Source organism: Pristis pectinata, chromosome 4, assembly GCF_009764475.1.
Source record: "Pristis pectinata isolate sPriPec2 chromosome 4, sPriPec2.1.pri, whole genome shotgun sequence".
Taxonomy (NCBI): domain Eukaryota; kingdom Metazoa; phylum Chordata; class Chondrichthyes; order Rhinopristiformes; family Pristidae; genus Pristis; species Pristis pectinata.
Window position 1 is genome coordinate 64,680,522 of NC_067408.1, and position 22,019 is coordinate 64,702,540.

The window sequence follows — 22,019 nt, forward strand, 5'->3', positions numbered from 1 at the left end:
CCTGTTTCTGACTTCCACCCACAATGACTCAGTAGACGATTCCTCTCAGATATCCTCCCTTTCTACAGCTGTGGTACTGTCCCTGATCAGCAAAGCCACTCCCCCATGTTTCCACGTCTGTTTCCACGTTTGTTACCACAGTGCTCATCTACAAACTCCCCAGTTTGCAGTTAATCTACAGGCACAACTATTCAACCTGAAACATCGACTATCCCTTTGTCTCCATAGATGCTGCTCAACCCGCTGAGTTCCTCCAGCAGTTTTTTTTGCTCCAGGTTACAGCATCTGCAGTTTCTTTTGTCACAATTCAACCGATGTTGCCTACACTGCAGAACCAAGTTCACCCTAACCTCAGTGGACGGGCTGCAGTACACAGACACTTCACACGATTTCAAAGTTGAGTTTCAAGTCAACATCAACTGCCCAGGATAACATTAGGAGTATCACAATTATAGTGTTTATAATGAGTGGAGAAAGGGAGATTTAGAGAATCTAATCGGTGCAGTGTGGTGCAGCAAATATCTGCAAGAAGAGGGAGAAATTCATCTGGTACTGCACAGTTGCAAACATTAGTCCTGAATTAGCAATGAGTGAATTCTGCAGATGATGCACACCTGAAATGAAGCAGAAAGTGCTCAAAATGCTCAGTGGGACATGCAGTACGTCTGGGGAAAGAAACAATCAATGTTTCAGGCCCTTGCTCAGCTCCTGGCATTTGGTTACATTCATTCAAAGCAACCAGAGAGAAATTCCAGTAACTTTCACTGGTGGCAACAACCACATTCAGGAAGAGAAGTCACTAATTTCCACACTTACAAAATCAGTTCAATTGCCGTCCATGCCCTGACAAATAAATAAAATAAACCCCATTCCATTCTCCCTAATTCATTGTGCGACAAAAAAACATGCAACATAGTAGTTGGGTAACAACAGGCCTAACAGTAGAAGCCTGAGTTCATTTAATAGATTTTTCTAAATTGCTTTATTGTGAAATGTTTATCATTAGTTATTTGCAATGTTGGCCTCGGGGTATGTTTCTGAGGTCACTGCTGGTGTGTCGCTAACAGTGTTTCTTAAAGGTCTGACAATGATGATGGACAGGTTCAGATGTAGATTCAGCACACTGACAATCCACTTCTGCTGGACGTGGTGTTATACTGTGTAGGATGTCAGATGTGTCAACAATTGGGTGGTGCTGGGGAAATATATAGGGTTTGCTTGGGAAAAATGGTGAGGGTAGCAGGGAGGTTGTAAAGTGCTTCATAGAACTAGACATATTTCATTTATGTGCACTGTCCTTGTTTTTGCCAAGTGAAGGTTGCTAATTATGGTTTGTGGCTGTTAAGTTCATTGAGAAATTTAGTGAGTCATATGTGGGTTAAAGTGCAAATACACATTGTGGAATGCCTAAATAACCACATCTGGTGATCTTTTACTTGGACAACTTCCTGCTTGCTGATGTTGATGATGCAAGTTGCTCTATCATTTTATGAGAGATCAATGATTAAGCTAGAGAGGGTGCAGAAAAGATTCACGAGGATATTTGGCTGGATTAGAGGGCTTGAGTTATCAGAAGACATTGAATAGGCTGTGTCTGTTTTCCATGGAACGAAGGAGGCTGAGATGACATAAAAGAGGTGTATGAAATTATGAGAGGCATCAATAGGGTAGATGGCCAGTCTGTTTTCCATGGTAGCAGTGTGTAAAACTAGAATGCATAGGTTTAAGGTGAGACGGGGGAGATTTAAAGATCTGAGGGGTAATTTTTTTGAACATATAGTTGGTATCTGGACTGAGCTGCCAGAGGCAGGAACAGTAACACCATTTCAGAGGCATTTTGACAGGTACTTGAATGAGTAAGGCATACAGGAATATGGAATTAATGCAGGCAGGTGAGATAAGTATAGGTAGGCATGATGGTTGGTGTAAACTCGGTGGGCCAAAGGGCCCGTTTCTATGCTGTACAACGTGAAGATTCTATGATGAGGTTAGAAAGCATGGAATAGTAAGAATATGCTTTTTCTAACACCCTTTATTGCAGTAGATCTAGTTCAAGTTTATTGTCATGGGCATACATACCCAGAGTATACATACCATGAAAATTAGCTTTTTGCAACAGCCGCACATTACATTACAAACATAAGTTAACATAAAGTTAAATTAATATAAATTATACATACATGACAAAATAAACATAACAACACCAGTGCAAGTTGAGGGAGAGAAAAGAAATATAGTCCGAGGTGGTAGTAGGATTTTTCAAGTCCATTCAAGAACCTGATGGCAATGGGGAAGAAGCTGTTGTTGAACCTTGAGATGTGGTTCTTCAAGCTCCTGTACCTCCTGCCTGATGGCAGCAACAAGTAGAGGGCATGGCCTGGATGGTGGGGGTCCTTCATAATTTATGTCGCCTTCCTGAGACATCAACTCTTACAGATGTCCTGGATGGTGGGGAGAGCTGTACCCGTGATGGGGCTGGCTGAGTTCACCACTCTCTAGCATTGGACTTTCTACCAGGCTGTGATGCAACCAGTCAGAATGTTTTCTACTGTACATCTGCCAAAGTTTGTCAGAGTCTTGGATGACATGATAAATTTCCTTAAACCTCTAAGCAAGTAGAGATGCTGGCACGCCTTCTTCGTGGTTGCAACTGTGTGCTGAGTGCAGGATAGTTCCCCTGACATGTTGACATCCAGAAACTTAAAGCTGCTCACCCTTTGCACTGCAGACCCTTCAGTAAGGATGGTGCTTGTTTGCCTGACTTCCCCTTCCTAAAGTCCACAATCAGTTCCTTGGTCTTCAGTGTATCAGTACTGTGATTCTATTTTGTTACAAGCTTTTTCATCTCGTTTACTCAACCTGAGTTTCATCTCCACTTAGAATAAACAATCTTAGTTCACTTCAGTGATGAAAAATGAGCACAGGTATATCTACATTCATGTATCTTATGTGTCCTTATGCAGGGTTTTGACCTGAAACATTAACAATTCCTTTCCTCCCACAAATGCTGCTTGAGCCACTGAGTTCCTCCAGCAGATTGTTTGTTGCATCTTCATTCTGTGTTCATACATCGTAACTTAGTCCCCTACTAAGCACGCAGCCCTGAGGGGCGCCTGGTTGCAATGCTTCTGGACCTGGTGGCAATGCTCCTGATAGTTGTTCCTGTGTTTTTGCCAGTGCTGCAGGTCCCAATGCCATAGCAATCAATAGCAATAGCATAGCAATCCTGGCAATCAATGCTTCTGGTTCTGGTGCCAGTGTTCCTGGAGCTAGTGCCAATTCTCCTTGTGCCAAAGCTCCTGATACTAGTGTTGTTCTTGGGCCCAATACTGATCTGAGTGCTACTGCTCGGTCTCCTGATCTCCATACTGTTCTTGGTGTCCATGTTCCTCCTGTTCTTTGAGCTACTCTCCTCTGTCGGTGTTCCTGCTTTCTGGTACCAATGTTGAACTAGTGTTTCGAATCCCAGGCTCAGAGCTCCCGAGGCCAGAGTTCCGGATCCTGGGGTCTGAGATCCGGATCGCGGGGTCTGAGGCTCGGATCCCGGGGCCAGAGTTCCGGATCGCGGGGTCTGAGGCTCGGATCCTGGGGCCAGAGTTCCGGATCCCGGGGCGGATGTTCCCCAACCATACCCAAGCCCCTATGCTACGTATTGTTTTGGATCCGGGCTTGGGTGCCCCTCCTTTCCCGCAGTGGGCGGGACCGGCGGCTGGCGGAGTGTTTCCGGGGTCTGGGCCTGGGGCGGGGCGGGGAGCCCCGGAACAGAATGGCGGAGGTGGCGGATGTGAGTGAGGCTCGGAGCCGGGATCAGTTGTCGTTGTGGGAGCGCGGCCCGGAGCCCAGCGCCCCGCTCACCGACACCCAGCGGCGCAGCGTGGCCGAGCTCCGGGCCGCCGCCGACAACACGCCCTTACCGGCCGAGGTGAGTGCCAGCGTGCCGGGCCCGGGCGGGGTGAGGCCTCCGGGCCCCAGGCGCCAGGGACCGGTGTGTGGGGGCTGCCCAGCGGAGCCCAGGGCCCGGGGGGAGGGAGGAGGAGCCGGAGCCTGGGGACGAACGGTCAGTGCCTCTCCCGTCCGCCTAGGCCGGGGTCCGGGCTTCTCTCGCCTCCCCGAATCGGCTGCCACGTAGCCGGAGGTGGGCCTGGGGGAGGGGAGAGCCCGAGGCCGTGAGCAGGCTGGTCGCCCTCCCCGTTCCTCCTCCCAGGCGTGGCGGACGGACTCGGGGGGGGCCGGGAGTGGGCTGGCCTCGGCTCGGATACCGGTGAATGGGCGAGGTTGTTGGGACACAGTCCACCCCTCTTCTGCCCTCCCTCTCGACACTCCTCCCCCGTCCTTCAGCTACCACACTTGCATTCCCAACCTGCTCCCCAGCTTCCACATTCCCAGAGCACCAGCCTCCCAACCCTCCTGCAAATACGATAACATAAGGTAGGGGAACGGACGTGGGCTTTTCAGCCCTTCGAGCCTGCTCTGTCATTCGTCAAGATTGTGCCTCACCACCCCTTTCCCATCATTATTCCATGCCTCTCCTAGTATCGGGAAATCAAATCAATGACTGAGCCTCCACAGTACTCCAGGGTGGATAATTACAAAGTTTTACCACCACCTAAGAAGATACTAAGTCCTACAAGACCCAATGGAGACACAAAAGAATGCAGATGCTGGAATCTGGAGCAACACACAAAGTGCTGGAGGAACTCAGCAGGTCAGGCAGTATCTATGGAGGGACCCCTCCATAAATGTTGCCTGACCTATTGCGTTCCTCTGGCACTTTGTATGTTCCCATAAGACCCAACCCTTATTCTGAGACAGGAATCCCTGTTTCTAGCTAGCTTGGCTAGATGAAACATCCCTGTATCCAAACAGCAGAGCCCTGTAAGAATTTCTGAACTCTGAAGAATACCAATCTAATTTACCCCATCTCTTATGGCAAACCTGCCTTTCCAGGAACCAGTGTGGTGAATCTTTGTTGCACTCCCTCTGTGGAAAGTATATCATTCCTTGGGTAAGAAGACCAAAACTGTATACGTACTCCAGGTGTGGTTTCAGCAAGACCTTGCAGTAAGAAATCCTCTGCTGAAATCCTCTATTAATAAAGGCACTTGCCTTCCTATTTGCTTGCTATACTTGCATGTTAACATTCAGTAATTGTGTACAAGGACACCTTGGTCATTTTGAACATCAAGATCTCTCAGTCTGTCACCATTTAAAAAAAATACATCACTTTTCTGTTTTGTGCACCCAAGTGGATGACCTCATCTTTGAACATTCTTTTCCGTGTACTTTGTTCTGCACCTGCCATGTCTCACAATCCCATCATTAGCAAACTTGGAGATACAACATTTGGATCCCACAGTTAAACAGCAGCTATAGATTGTGAATAGTTGAGACCCAAGCAGTCACAACCTGCCACCTTGAGAAAACCTTGTTTATTCATGTTCTTTACCTTTCTATTGACCAATTTTTTATCCATGCAGTGCATTACTACCAATTCCATATGTTGTAATCTTGACTCCACCACCTGCAATAGTGTATACCATCTATAAAATGCACTACATTTACTCGTCCAAGTTTCTTTTACAGCACCTCCCAAACTCATGACCTGTTGCACCAAGAAGAACAAGGGCAGTACGCACATGGGAATACCATGGCCTGTGAGTTCTCCTCCAGGTGGCGCAACATCCTGACTTGGAAATGTATTGCCATTCCTTCATTGTCACGGACCAAATCCTGAAACTCCCCAACAGCACTGTGGGGTACATTTACCAGAAGGACTGCAGCATTTCAAGAAGGCAGCTCCCCACCAACTTCCAAAGGCAATTAGGGAGGGGCAGTAAGTGTTAGCTTTGCCAGTGATTGCCCTGATCCTGAAATTGGATAAATAAAAAAATAACCACCTGCGAGCAACCTGTAGAGAGTCTTCTGAAAATCCAAATACACCACGTCCACTGGTTCCCCCTTATTTGTTCTACTAGTTACATCCTCAAAGAGCTCTAATAGATTTGCCAAACATGATTTTTATTTCTTAAACTGATGACTGAACAATCCTATTATTCTTCTCTGGGTGTTATGGAATGACACCTTAATTATACTTTCCAGCATTTTCCCTACTACCATTCCACTTCCCTCCCTACTACCATGTCTCAGTCCCTGACCTTGGAGGCTTTCCCCAATGGAAGGTGGAGGCGTGTCAAAATATAGTAATGTTGGGAGCTTGTGATGTAAGTTTTAACATTCTGCTAAAGTATACTGATCAAACTAATGTTTTTTGTTTGCACGTGAATTGATTATAGTGATGGCTTTTCTAGATTTTGTTTGCATTTTATATATCTTGTGTGGAAAGTGGAAAAATAGATATGTATATGGCACATTTCACTACTTCATAATAGCCAACTTACCAGGAAAACTCATATGAAAATGCTGTTGACTGTATCAGACAATCTTCATATAAAAGATGTGTGCTCTAGTTGTTGGAGAATTAAGGGAGAATCACAGCAGTTTGGTCCAGGAATCTATTGCAGAGCCAAGCGTGGTTGAACAGCTCCTTTAGGATTGCAGGATCAGGAATTGAGTGAGATGAGATTAGTTTCTTTCAGTTAGTTAAGAATTCCCTCTCCAGCCCCAATTCCCAAAGTTATATTGTGTTTCTGTTAAGCTACCAATTCATGTGGATCTTAACAGGATTCCAAATTTGTTAGCTCTGAGATATTAAATGAATACATGGGCTCCCCAGGTTACGAATGACCTGACTTTTAGTACTTTAGTGTGCCGCCTTCTCCATGAGTGGATTTCCTATTAGGTCTCAGATCAGCCTCTTGTCTCGTACAGCTCTTTCCTTTTTCATATGCCTACAGAACATTTTTGGATTCCCTATTTGTTTGCTGCCAGTCCTTCCTCATACATTTTTCCTCAATTTTCTTTCCTCTCTGAACTTTGTGATCAGTCTGTTCACTCGTGTTAAAACCCTAGCTTCTGTCATATGCTGTAATGAAATTGAATGCTGGAAATACTCAGCAGATCAGACAGCATCTATGGAGAGAGAAACAACAGTTCTGGTCAATGACGTTTTATCAGAATGAAGAATAGTCTGTCGTCATATTTTTTTCCTGCTCTATTTTACTCTTTTGTCTGGCTTTTGTTTCACCCAAAAATTGAAAGTACTTTCAGCACAGAGACTGCTGCATTTCAAAAAGGCAGCTCACCACCATCTCAAGGGAAATTAGAACTAATAGATTCTGACCTTGAGAGATTAAAGGAGACACAATTACTAAAATGGTTAATTGTCACTGAAGATTAGAACTGTATTTAAAATTAAATCTCTTCTAACAGTGTGTGCACTGTGGAACCTTTGAATATGCTGTTGAAACAACATCAGATTAAAGCAATAATGAACTAATCACTGTTTGTACATGAACAAGAGCTGGTTCCCAATTATATTAAAATGTATGCACTATAACAAAGTTTTTTTTATCAATTTCAGGCACACTTTTATTATGATGTCTATACTACAATGCAAAAGAGCCTGGTAAATGTTAAAGATCAGAGCTATTTATGTTTGATGGACAACGTTTTGCAATCTCTGCAGCTGTTCCATGATCCCGTCTTTATTACAGACGCAAACATTGGCTTACTGCCTAGGCGAGGGGACTGGACAGCTTGGTCTGATCTCTTCCCACACACAAGTGAACGTTACAGCACATTCCTCTATATGTCATCTGGGTAGAGAAATCTTATCTGCGTTTTGTCACGTAAACATGAGACACCGATATAACCTGTGGCCTTCTGCTAGATTGAAGGGCTTAGCTGCCAACCAGCCAGGAATCTCAGTGGAGTTGATACCATTGGTTAACTCGGTGGGTTGGGTATTGTATTTTGCTCACTTTGGAAAGCTTAGATTCAATTCTTGAGAAAAATAGAAAGCAGTGGGTTTAACTTAAGGACCTGTCCAAGTATCTTATCCTTAATTCCAGTTATATTTAACATCACATATACTTGAAACACTTCCTGACTGACTGATGAATTCAGTGAAGTCTCACAGCTCTTTGTCCAGGAATAGAACTCTTTTGCTCTTGCAAGTGTTGAATAGTATTGAAGGGAGTGATTAAGGAAGCCTTATAGACTGCCTTCTTCTTAGATGGTTAAGGATAGCAAAATGGGTAGATATACCCAGGAGAAATTGTAATGTAGCATAAAATGGTTATAAATTAAATCCATTGCTCTGATTTGCTGTTTCCTTCTTGCTTTTAGACTACATTTAGTAGTAACTCTCCATTCATGTCAAAAAATGTAATAAGGCTACTGTTATGATCTGGATTGGATTACCTGAGAGGATGGTGGAAGCAGATTCAATAGTAGTATTCTGAAGGGAATGGGATGTACACTTTTATGAAAAGGAAATGTGGAGGGAGGTGGGGAAAGTGCAGGCAAGTGAATCTAATTGGAGAGCTCTTTCAAATAGCCAACACTGGACAGTGGTTTGACTAGCCACCTTCTATGTTGCATGGATTTCCTGCTTTTATCTTGCATTACCAAGGGAAAGGAAATGAGTTTATAACTAGATATCAATTACCTGGGATTTTCCATTGACATTTATATCAGAAGAAAGCCATTCATCCCCTTGTACCTGTTTGATCATTTAGGCTTGGCTGGGCCCCCATCTTAATTCTGTTCATCTGCCTTGGCTCAATATCCTTTTATACATGTGCTAAAATAATTTATCAATCTGCTTTGAAATTTCAAATTGATCCCAACCTCAATAGTTGTTAGTGGAAAGAGTTTTAGATTTCTGTTGCCTTTGTATGAAGAAGTCTGTCCTGCCATCAGTGCTAGCTCCAGGATGAAAGCCCTGCTGCTTGTTTTGGATTCCCCCACTAGAGCAAAATGGGTAGGTAAAGTGAACTTTCAACTCCATTGATCAGGATGTCTAAGACTAGAGAACATAGCTTTAGAGTAAGATGTTTAGAGGGGTTCTGTGAATTTTTTTACCCAGAGGTTGGTTATAATCTAGAACAGTGGTGAAGGCAGAGACTGTCACAACATTTAAGAAGTATCTACATGAGCAGTAGATCCTAAGGCTTAGAAGGTCACTGACCAACTGCTGGTAAGTGGTAACATTTACTCTCCACATATGCTACCCAACTCTGAAATTTCTGGATTTTTCTGTTTTTATTTCTGATTTCATCAGCTGCAACATTTAGCTTCTGTAAGGAAATGAAGGTTCACCTTGATTGGTACCTCATCCATCACCCTAAATGTGCATTCCTTTCAGAAGCAAGCATGGCTGCAGTGTGTGCCAAATGCAATCCACATTGTAGTTGCTTGCCTAGAGCATGCTGACAGAACCTCCCAAACTCTCAATCTATACCAAGCAGAGCAAAAGCTGCACAGTCGCATTGGAACACCACTATCTGCAAGTTCCCCTTATCTCCTCACATGACCCTAACTTGAAAATATATAGTTGTTCCTTTATTGTCACTTGGTCAGAATCCTGGCACTCACTGCTCAATTCCTCTCTGGGGGATAGAAGTAGAAAATGCAGGAGATACTCAGCAATTAAGGCAGCATCTGTGGAGAGAGAAAAACAGAATAAGTGTTTTGGTCACCGACCTTTCATCAGAACTGGGAAAGTAAAAAAATCAGTGTGTTTAAGTTACAACCTAAAGCAGGCTTGTTTTCTCATTTTACCAGTTCTGATGAAGGTCATCAATCAAAACATGAACTGTTTCTCTCTCCACAGAAGCTGCTTATCTGCTGAGTATCTCCAGCATTTTCTGTTTTTATTTCATATTTCTAGAATTTGCAGGTTTTTTTGCTTCTCTCTGGGGAAAGCACTGGGATGGAAAAATAAATGCCACTTGATAAAGGTGGGAGTAATTACAGAATTTATCCAGGAAATTTTTGTTTTATTATGTGAAGGGGGATGATCCACATGATTGTAATTATTTTTGCTCAATGTTACACTAGCAAGGCATCTTTATTAATTAGGAAGTTATTTATTCCTCATCCATAATTGCCTTTAGGGAAAATAAGTAAATGATAAATCAAAATAGCAACAATCATTCCACCCAGAGTGATTTCCCCAAAGGTGTACTTATATTGCACAGAGAAGCCATTTCTCTGATGTGGAGATGTATGGTGTCACAATCCTAAATTGGACCTAGATGATTTAAAAGGGAAATTAGGAAGAATTTTTGACACAGTTTGCAGTGGTACACTTTCCTGTGAAGATGGCTGATACTGGTCAATTGAAATGATCAGGATTGAGCATCCCAAATTCTTAATAGGTAAAAGGTATCAAGGTACATTGGACAAAATGGTTAAATAATTAGAGTCAAGGTAAGGACCAGCCATAATTGGATTGAGTGATGGAGCAAGCTTAAAGGACTCTATTTTTTCATGTTCTTCTCATTCCATGGTAATATAAGCAGAATAAGTTAAAATAAGAAATGCCTAGAATACAGGTTTGTCAGCTCCCAAAGAGCAAGGTTATTTTTGGATTATAAGCAGGAGGTGGAAATTAGAAAAGCATTAAAGAAATAAGTAAGCCGCCGAAATAAAGGCAAGACACAAATGAGACTGAAAAATGTTAAGTCAAGTCATGTCGAGCTTAGATGTACACTAAAAAAAAATAAATTGAACATGTTATTCACAATTTTTACAAGAACACAATTAGAACAAAAAAAAGTCCATTTTAGTGCAAAGTTGTCATGGTGTTGTTGTACTGAGGTAGTGATTAGGGTTGTGCAGGTTGGTTCAGCAATTGAATGGTTGAAGGGAAGTAGCTGTTCTTGAACCAGTGGTGTGGGACTTCAGGCTTCTATACCTCCTGCCTGATGGTAGTTGTGAAAAGATGGCATGGCCCAAATGGTGGGGATCTTTGATGATGGATGTTGCCTTCAGGTGCTATATCTAAATCTTTGCAGAATTTATAACAAGGTCCAGTAAAACTCTAGTAATCCAGTATCTGTTCAGGAATAATGATGGTTTGGCATCTGGCTCACTCAATAGTACATTCATTAGATCAGCCAAGCAAACTGGGAGAGTGGTTCAGGTATGTGACCAGAGTCTGGATCACAAACATCATAGGTCAGGAATGTGGGTAGCTTTATAGCTGGAGACAGGGTCTAGAATGTTTGGCAAGCTGAAACTCACAAGATGAAACTTAGTGAGTTCTGTTTCCTGTGCTCCCTTTAAAACCAAGGGCTTCACTGGAAAACTTTAACTCACCAAACCTCATTTTCCTGCTCCCTTTAAACTCACCAGATTTACTGGAAAATTTTTGTGGCACTGTGTAACAAAAAGTGATATTAAAGTGTGTTAGAGTAGTATGAGCATCAAACGTTGGTCCAGAAAATCTGCTAGTCCGTCAAATTCGTGAAAGTGCCAGATTATTGGAGTTTTACTGTAGATAAATTGATGGCACAATTGGATGTAAATGGGTATGATTTAATTGCAGTTACAGAAATGTTGATTGCAGGGTGACCAAAGCTGGGAGCTTAATGCTCGAGGATGTTCAATGTTTAAGAAGGACAGGCAAAATGGAAAAGGAGGTGGGGTAGTGCTATTAATAAGGATGAGATCAGTACACTGGTGATAAACAGATCACATTATAGAATTAGAATCAGTTTGGATCTAGCTACAAAATGCAAAGGGCTGCAAGCCTTGGTGCGAGTTATTTATCCTTGTAATATTGGACAAAGCTTAAATTGCGAAGTTAGGAACATGTAGCATGTAATGCAGTAGTCATGGAGGACTTTAATCTGCATATATACTGGACAAGTTAAATCAGTGCTGTACAAGGTGTTTTCTAGATCAAAATGCTGAGAAACCAACTAAGGAAGAGGCAATTTTTGATCTTGTTCTGTGCAACACTAAAGGGTTAATTGATAATCTTGTTATAAGAAGGGACCTTTAGGAAAGAATGATCATAACATGATAGAATTTTACATTGAGTTTGAAAATAATGTAGAAACCAAGTTCTTAAATCTAAACAAAAGGAAGCTATGAAGGTATGAGGGAGAATTAGCTCTGGTCAATTGGGAGAATATGTTGAAAGGTAGGAAGATTAACATGTAAATGCAGGCATTTAAAGCAATAATTTGTAATTTCCAGAAAAAAAATCCTTTCAGATGCAAAGATACAACAGGAAAAGTAGTCCATCAGTGGTTCTCAGGAAATATTACTAAATCCAGGGAAGGAGCTTATAAAAGTACCAGAAATAGCACAGATCAGTCACAGATGAAAGACAGGTGGCCTAAACCAGTCAAACTGTTCAAATTACAAATATATTTTTACACTTCTCAATTATAATAAATATTAATTTTTTGACCATTGGTAAATACAATTGTACATAACAGTTTAACATAGTATCACTGGAGGGAAGTGGACAGTCTATGTTATGAGTTTAAATGCTTCATCAGTCTAATGTTGACTGTCCACTTCCCTTCACAGATGCTGCCTGACCTGCTGAGTTCCTCCAGCAGCTTGTTTTTTGCCATGGGTTTTAGAGAAGCTGCAGTGTCATGCAGAAAATTTCCACCTAATGTCTTTTGTGTGTACATTGTCTATCATGGTGATTGTAACTTCTGCCCTCTTGCAGTGGAACTGGTGTTCAGTATATTAATGTGTGTCAATACTTTCCACCCCTCCCAACAGCAACACTTTGTACTTATGGCATCTTAAAGGTAGACCCAAATTGACCCAGTGCCGTTCACAGGAGTGTCAAATATAAACATTTTATTTCACTCTTGAGTTGTGGCAGTATTGACATTTATTGTCCATCCTTAACTATACCTGAGGAGACAGATAAGAGTCAACAGATTTGGTGTGTCTGGAGTCACATACAGACCAGATTGGATAAAATGGAGTCATGTATCGTTGAAGTAGGTAAATAGGTCAAAGAAGTCAGTTTTAAGGAGTGAGTGAGTTAGGAAGGCTCAAGCCAGTGGTGGGAGGAACAATGAAAATTAATGATACAAAAAAGCAGAATCAACAGAGAGTTGGAGGAGCTTGGAGGGAGAGGATCAACAGGATGGAAAAATTTGAACATGCGTTGGTTTTAAAATTGAGTGGTTGCCAGATTCCACCATTGGTAGTATCTGCATGAGGCGCTGCCTCAAGAAGGCAACATCCATCATCAGAGATCCCCACCATCCGGGACATGCCATCTTCTCACAGCTACCATTGGGCAGGAGGTACAGAAGTCTGAAGTCCCACACCACCAGGTTCAAGAACAGCTACTTCCCTTCAACCATTTGGTTCTTGAACCAACTGGCACAACCCTAATCACTAGAGTTTAGCAACACTATGATCACTTTGCACTAAAATTGACTTTCTTTTGTTTTAATTGTGTTTTTTCTTGTCAATCCTGCTTATATTGCCTGTGCTATGTGCCTGTGATGCTGCTGCATATGCATAGTTGTGCATTTGACAATAACCTTGACTTTGACTTCGATTCCTCAGCTCGTGCAGGTCTTCACTCACAGGAGTAATTAATAAATGATGCTTTGTGTGAGTTAGCATACTGGCAGCTGAAGTTTAGAGCTTGGGACATGGGAGAACATTGCCAAGCAATCAATTTATAGAAAGAGTTTAAAAGAAGAAAAGGCTAATTTTATCCATGGGCTATTCTAATGATTGTGCATCATTTGGATAAGAGTGTCAATTTATTGAATATTAACTAGTGGCACAGTTTGCAGTTCTTGATTGTTAGTGACAGTTTCTGTCGAAAATCCTACTTGGAATGAATTTATATCAAATCAGTTATTTAATTCATGGCTGCAGTGCAGGGAGCTGGTTCAAGCTCAACTTCAGAAGTAACCACTACTGAATTCAATGATAATGTACTAATAATGAGTGAGCAGTTTTCAAAATATCTGTGAACATTACAGGCCACCTTTGTACTTAAGATGTGGAGTATACTTCTTGTGGTTAGTTGCCTTGGGTCATTAACCATGTGGTATGGAAGTAGAGCTTTTCCTTAACGACCTTTCATTCCTGTTATTTCAGAAATAAAAAGATATGTTGAACAACTGTCATAATGGGATTAGAAGTCAGCGTTGTGGCCGTTGGTCCAGGAGAAAATCCATTAAGCTGCTACACCCCTCATACTTGCTATTGATATAACCAAACCAACAGTATTTTTTTCTGTTTCATTTAATTTTTAGTTGCCAATTGAGGACCTTTGCAGCCTGACATCCCGATCCATCACTGTCCCTCTTACTGCTGCAGTTCCTGAATCAACTGAGGATATTCTTCTCAAAGGGTTTACTGCCTTGAACATGGAAAATGAGAAAATCGAAACCGCCCAACAGGTAGTACAAAATTGGTGCATTTAATTTTAGGAAATGAGAGTTGTAGTTTCAATCTTAACAGAATACGAGGAAAAATCCTAAAATATGTCCACTAAATGTAATGCATAATTATAGGATAACTTCTATTATACTAATGTCCCATACTGTTAAATAGCAACATAGTTTAGTGAGACAGTCATTCTTTCTCTTTTACATGAGCCCCTGAAATTCTCACTTTCTAACCTCATGTAAAAGAGGTTTGGAAGTGAGAATTTCCTCTCTACATTTTTAAGATACTATGGCTTAGGTTTTCTGTTTCAGATGAATGAGTTACTGTAGCCGTTTAAATAATCATAATCTGAGAATTTGGGCTTATTATCAACATTATAAACCAACAAGTTGTTTTTATGAAGCTTGGTTCCTAAGTGTCCTTGTGCCCAGATCTTAACATTCTCACTTTGGTAAAACTTTAACAAAAACATTTCACAAAACCATGTTGACTTTGCTAGATTACTTTGAATTTTTTTTAAGTGCCATGCTATAACAACTTTAATAATAGTTTGTAACATATTACTAATGGCAGATGTTAGACCAAGTTGACTGTAGTTTCCTGCTTTTTATTATCTTCTTGCATTCTATCTCCCTTTTTGGAATAAAGAAACCTATAATTATAAATTGGAACCATTATAATTGGTTTGGTTCAAGCATGAACACTGCTCGGGGCAGGACATGGAATCAGTGACTTAAGAATGAGGTTTGTGGTAGGGTTTTGGCCTACAAAGCAGTTAACTGAAGGAAATTTCTCCTTGATGATTGTAGGATGTGGGAGAGGTAAACAGTCTGACAAATTGGAAGCAGTGAAAGGGTTGAGAGAGATAGCTGTGAGCCTTCTGCATTGCCTGTTGAATGTCAGCAGTTAACATTATGTTTCCAGAAAATGTTGCTGGAACAACATTTTATTTTGGGTTGTGGCACATGGGAGAAAAATCAGGATGGTTCCCTGAGGACAAGGCATAAAGTGAAGACATTGTAGATGATTCCCTCTCCGTGACTGGATGCATCATGGTGTGGACAGAATAAAAGATCAGCCGAAGTCAAATTTTCCTTTCTGTTGACCCAATTTTATAACCTGACAGAAATTTATAGCACAGAAGCGAACCATTGACATAGTGCCAGCTCTCTGAAAAGGTTTGGTGACACAAGAGAACATAAGACATAGGAGCAGAATTAGGCCATTCAGCTCATCAAGTCTGCTCTGCCATTCAGTGATGGCTGATCCATTTTTCCCCATCAACCCCATTCTCCTGCCTTCTACCCGTAACCTTTGACACCCTTGCTAATCAAGAACCTATCAACCTCTGTTTTAAATATACCCAATGACTTGGCCTCCACAGCTGTCTGTGACAATGAATTCCACAGATTCACCACCCACTGACTAAAGAAATTCCTCCTCATCTCTGTTCTAAAGGAACGTCCTTCTATTCTGAGGCTGTGTCCTCTAGTCCTAGACTCTCCCAATGCTGGAAACGTCCTCTGCACATCCACTCTATCCAGGCCTTTCAATATTCAGTAGGTGTCAATGAGATTCCCTCTCATCCTTCTAAACTCCAGCGAGTTCAGGCCCAGAGCCATCAAATGCTCCTCATTCATAAACCCTATCATTCCTGGGATCATTATTGTGAACCTCTTCTGGACCCTCTCCAACGCCTGCTCCTCCTTCCTTAGATATGGGGCCCAAAACTGCTCACAATACTCCAAGTGTGGTCTGGCCAACACCTTATAAAGCCTCAGCATTACATCTTTGCTTTTATATTCTAGTCCTCTTGAAATGAATGCTAACATTGCATTTGCCTTCCTTACTACTGACTCAACCTGCAAGTTAACCTTTAGGGAATGCTGCACTAGGACTCCCAAGTCCCTTGGCACCTCTGATTTCTGAATTCTCTCCCGTTTAGAAAATAGTCTACGCCTTTATTCCTTCTACTAAAGTGCATGACCATACATTTCCCTATGCTGTATTCCATCCGCTACTTCTTTGCCCATTCTCCCAACCTGTCCAAGTCCTTTTGCAGACTCCCTGCTTCCTCAACACTACCTGCCCCTCCACCTATCTTTGTATCATCTGCAAATGATACAAAAATAGGAGACTGCAGATGCTGGAGCAGGAAATGATAAGCTGGAGGAACTCAGCTAGTCGAGAAGCATGTGTAAGGGGAAAGAATTGTCGACGGTTTGGGTCGAAACCCTGCATTAGAACCCACTGAGTTTCTCCAGCAGATTGGAGACACGAGACTGGACCAGATGAAGGGTCTTGCCCCAAAACCTCAACTCTCCATTTTCCTCCATAGATGCTGCCTGACCTGCCTGAGTTCTTCCAGCGTTTTGTGTGTTCCTCCAGCAGATTGTTTGTTGCTCTGAAAAAGTTTATTTGGTTCCTTCTTGCACACACTTTTGTACATGATTTCTCACCAGAGCTTTTGTGGAAGGCATTACAAATTGCCTTGTTAGCTGCTTAAGTAACTTTGTTTCTCTTTGTCCCCTACAGTTCTTTTCCTGTTTCTCCAAAATTCAGACACAAATGGATCAAGATGAGGGAACAAAATACAGGTGGGTATTCCATTTGGAAAGTTCATCTGATCACACACCAACAGTGGGAGTTGGGGATGCCTATTTAGAAGCCTTGAGCTTAGACTGTTCTTTAATCTCTTTTTCCTGGAGATCAAATTCCCTTCATGATTTATTTCTTTCAGGGGCACTTGCCAACTGAATGAGAAGCCTGCTGGCAGGCAGCAGTTAGCATTCTCAAACCAGTAGTAGAAGAGCTGAGAAAGTGGCTTGCACTAAGCTCTTGAGGGAAACAATTGGCCTTGGTGTTGATTCACTTCTGTCAATCTCAGTTTGAGAACAGACTGTCCCAGTGTACTAGGTCTCCACATTCTGTTCTAATATTGGTTGATTGTATAGTCCATGATGCATTTTACTTACTATTTCAAGTGTTTTTTTTTGATTAAACAAGCTTTCCAATATTTTGAGTTAAAAATAGGAATTTTGCTCAGAAATAATGTTGGTAGCTGACAACGTGTGTGAACATTGTGTATACTTTAGAAATCAGAGCAGGAAAGTCGTTTGGCTGTAGTACTAAGTTAAAACAGATCCTTTGTGTTTTAATTGCAAATGTTATGAATGGTTTGGAAGAGAGCACTCCTGCTAAGTAAACATTGTTACATCCCAGATCATTATAAACTGACCACTCCTGGTACTGGGCAGTGTTCTGTTACCTTGAGCTCTTAGATGAACTTCAATCTGTTATGAAAATCTGTGTTCGCCTTAAGACTGCCAATTGTTAGTTGGTTCCTGGTTCATGAATGCACAGCACAAAACTTTTTATAATTTGCTGTTGACTAATAGCCTCAAAATGTATGCTAGTTGACAGAATGTGGGAAGTGATAATAATTAGATAAATTCTGGGCTACACTTCAAGTTTATGGTAATGTTCATTGAGGCAGGATAACTGTGTTGATAAACTGAACACAGTTTCTTACATATCAGTGCTTTATGACATAACATTTCTTTTTACCAATGCTAATGTCCTGATGGCCAAAATTGGCAGAGAAATGAAAACTGCTCCCTATGACAAACTAAAGATGTGTTGCATACAAGCAGAGCCGTCAATCTGTGCCCCTTCACAAGGAATAGATCCTCTATTGCACAGGTTCACTTTCCCATTTTGTCTATTGGCTTTATGTTAACTTGTTAGATGGGATATAAGCATCACTGGCAAGTTCAGTATTTATTGTCTCCTAAACTCAAGTATGTTAATCAAGCTGCAAATTAGTGTGTAACATATTTTTGCTCTTCATCTTAGAGAATTGAGGGATTATCTCTATGGCTTTCAGGAGCAGTGCGATGCAATACTGAATGATGTAAACACAGCCTTGCTGCACTTGGAGTCTTTGCAGAAGCAGTATCTGTTTGTATCGACAAAGACAGGCACACTTCATGAAGCCTGTGAGCAACTCCTGAGAGAACAGGTAGGAAAGCTTTGTTGGGACACAGTAATGTGCATTTGTGTGGAGATATTAGTGTTTGGTGTATACTTTCTCACATGTTGCTAGAGTGCCTTAGTGTGATATTGTGGCCCTAAAGTAGATGAGAGGCTCAAAAAAATTGATATGAAGCAATTTAAGGAAGAATGGAAATCATCGCACATAAAACAGTACAGCACAGGAACAAGCCTTTCGGCCCATGATGTTGTGTCGAACTAATTAAATTAGTAATCAAATGCCCAACTAAACTGATCCCTTCTGCCTACATAATGTCCATATCCCTCCATTTCCTGCACATTCATGTGCTTATCTAAGAGTTTCTTGAATGTCTCTATTGTATCTGACTCCACTACCACCCCGGCAACACATTCCAGGCTTGCCCCACACATCTCCTTTGAATTTACCCTGTCTCACCTTAAATGCATGCCCTCTGGTATTAGACATTTCAACCCTGAGAAAAAGATACCAGCTGTCTACTCTATCTTTGCCTCTCATAATTTTATAAACCTCTATCAGATCTCCCCTCAGCCTCCACTGCTAGAAAAGATAAGGAAATGATCTGATGTTGTAGATGCAGAGGCACTTCATAGTAATGATACTATAAAAGAGTGAAGATTGGAGGTATGTGTGATTTCTTGTGTTTCCATAATGATGTACAGTATCTCAAATCCAAACAAGTATGCATACTGACTGTTTGCCTCACCCTTGAATAAATACTTGATCATAGTGTACGTTGGGAGTGGTTACTTTCTCTTTACTGACCCTTGTCCAAATGCAACCCACCATCTTTGTTCTGTATATAAATTTTTTTTTCTCGACCAGTTGTTTTGGCACTGAGATTTCTTCCATCAATGTAAATATATTTTTTAAATATTATGTTTACATTGTCCTGGACTATGCACTAATTTTACGTTGATCCAGCCTCTGCAAGACATCTGGTGCAGCTTTTTCTCTTCTGCTAGATCAAAACACTCAGTAACCCACAAAATAAAGATAAGACTACTTAAGCCATCAAAAACTATTTGTAAGCCATAGAGTTGCAGCTAAAAATACTAATTGCTGTTGCAAGATCAAGATTAGCAATTCATCAGTACACTGCAGAGAAAGGTGAGAGAGGTAGAAAGAAGCAGAGGGAAGGTCTGTGATATGGTGGAAGGTACATGGGATGAAGTGTAAATGGGAGTGATGGTGCAGAACTAAATGGCGGGTAACAGAAGGAAAGGTGGTGGAGTATGTAATTAATGACAGTGTTACCTGGGAGGTGCCAAAGAAGGCAGAATTTGATGGGGATGTCAGTCGTGTGGGTAAAGAACACCCATCCCCCACCCAGTGGTTCTGAGCAGCAGGAGAAGGTTGCAAGCAGGTCTAACTTGTCTCAGGACCATTCCTTGCATCTTGAAGCAGCATCCCTTAGGTCATTTAAACTCTCCTGCCCTCCACTAACCTTCCATTTTCTTTCTTCCACTTCCCATTTTTTCTTAAAGATTTTTTATTTGACTTTTTCCAGAAAAGATGATACATCAGCGACCTGAGACATCAATTCTGTACCTTTCTCCACGTGCTTCTTGATGTTGAGTATTTCCAGAAATGTCTTTTTTTTATAATAGGTTCCATTATTTTCCCTATTACTTGCTGTCAGGGTAACTGGCCTATAGCTGCTATTTTTCTGCCTCTCCTTTATATAACAGCAGTTATGTTTACAACCTTCGATTTCTTGGGACCATTCAAGAAGTTAGGGAACCAAAAATAGTGCAGCTGCTAATAATCTCAAATAAAAACAGAAAATGCTGGAAATAGCAGGTCAGACAGCATCTATGGAGAGAGAAAGAAAGTTAACCTTTCTGGTCAATGCCCCCTCATCAGAAAATGAATATGGCTACAAGAAAAGCACATGATCAAGCCTGGGCAGTTGGCTGCATCATGTTCGATTTGGTCCATTTCTCTTGCTGATTCACTGTCATTCCAGTTTTTCTCATCAATATTTTGATTATCCATTGCAGCGCTCTGAAAGCATTCCCAGTTCTCTGACTTTTCTCTTTTTGGCAACTTTAAAAGCCTGTCCCTTTAATACAATACTGCCTTTAACTTGCTTTCCGTGGTTTGGACCAATTTTTCTGTTGAGTTTTTATTCATTAAAAGAACATTTATTCACCATGAATTATAAATTATTTCTTTTTATATTCATCACAGAAGATCAACTGCTTAATTTTTAACCCATTTTCCCCATTTACCTTACTATGGTCCATTCTCATGTCTACCTAGTGTATATTGTACATATTTAAATTCATGGTTTGAGACTTAGCAAAATTACGCTCAAATGCAACATAAAATTCTATCAAATTATGCTTGCTCTTTAGGTGTATTCTAGAGTGGCTCCTGAACTCTGGGAACATAGCCACATTAATACAAATTGGATTAATTCAGAACTAATTCAGAGGTTTCTTTCATGCTGACACCTAACAGTAAAAAAAAAGCTCAACACCAAGAAAGCATCAACATTAACAATTTGATATGAATGCATATCAACAGATATGTGAATTTAGGCTTTGAAGTTTCAGGGTCACTTGTTTCCTGCTAATGTGACCTGTGAGTTTTGGGGTTTACCACAAGCTTTGAAGGTGATGTCTGGGCCTTTCTGGAATTTCCATTATTTAAATGTTAAAGCACTTATATTATTGTAAATAATAAAATGTCTTGGCATAGTTGATTTCAGCTCTGTAACATGTTTCATTTTTTCGTCTTTCAACAGTCTGAGCTAGTCGACCTCGCTGAGAGTATTCAGCAGAAGCTTTCATATTTCAATGAGTTGGAAAACATAAACGCGGTATGTATTCCTGATGGATTGTTTTAAATTTCATTGAATAAACATTTTATGTATCCATATTATTGTTGAAATTAAATGTGAATGTGCTACCTGATGTAGAAAATCCATTATCTCCAATTGGGAAAATAGATTGGTTAATGCACAGTGATCCTGTTTCCATATTTCCTTATCACATAAAAGACCATTTTGACCCGTTGAGCCTGTGCCAGCTCACAGAGCAATCCCATTTCCCACTAATATTCCATGTAATCTGTTCTTCCCACATAGCATCAACTTCTTCCCACTCATCCACCCAGAATATGTCCCTCAAATACACACTAGGAGCAATTTATAGTGGCCAATTTGAGGGCTAGTATGAGGGAAAGAAAGTACCTATGAAAGCTTCTGCACCATTATGAAAGCCTCATTAATTTACTCATGGAAGGGTCACTGGACAACTGCTTCCCCACTCATTCCTCACCACCACAACTCAAGTTAGGTCATGCATGTTGTTTTTGCTCTTTGTAATCCATATTCCAAAAACAAGTTAAAAAAACAAACTATCCCTGATATCTAGTATCAATGTACTATCTAGTATTAGGTTTGACAATGTAAGTTTACTTTCCTTTTGATGATCTCAGAGACTTCTAAAATTCATTTGTAACTTTTGGTTTGATACCAGTTGTATTGAGAGAGAGCTGGGCTCAGTTATGAGAGACCTACAAGGAATATTTGTGTTTTACTGGTAGGCTATTTCAGACTCTGGACCCTTTTGCATTATCACAAAGAAACATAGAAGCAGGAGGAGACCATTCAGCCCTTCCAGCCTGTTCTGCCATTCAACATAATCAATGCTGATCATCCAAATTCTGTGTGTTG

At 41.1% G+C, this 22,019-nt stretch overlaps 1 protein-coding gene across 1 annotated transcript in view; it reads left to right on the forward strand.

Annotated features, from left to right (window-relative positions):
- Positions 1–3,741: 3,741 nt before the first annotated feature.
- The window catches only part of cog3 (component of oligomeric golgi complex 3), a 70,630-nt gene continuing 52,352 nt past the window's right edge, over positions 3,742–22,019 (forward strand). Inside the window, exons 1-5 of the mRNA XM_052014218.1 lie at positions 3,742–3,922; positions 14,166–14,312; positions 16,837–16,898; positions 18,157–18,322; positions 21,087–21,161. Coding sequence (XP_051870178.1) covers positions 3,767–3,922; positions 14,166–14,312; positions 16,837–16,898; positions 18,157–18,322; positions 21,087–21,161 — 606 coding nt within the window. The 5' untranslated portion in view covers positions 3,742–3,766. The remainder of the gene's footprint in view (positions 3,923–14,165; positions 14,313–16,836; positions 16,899–18,156; positions 18,323–21,086; positions 21,162–22,019) is intronic.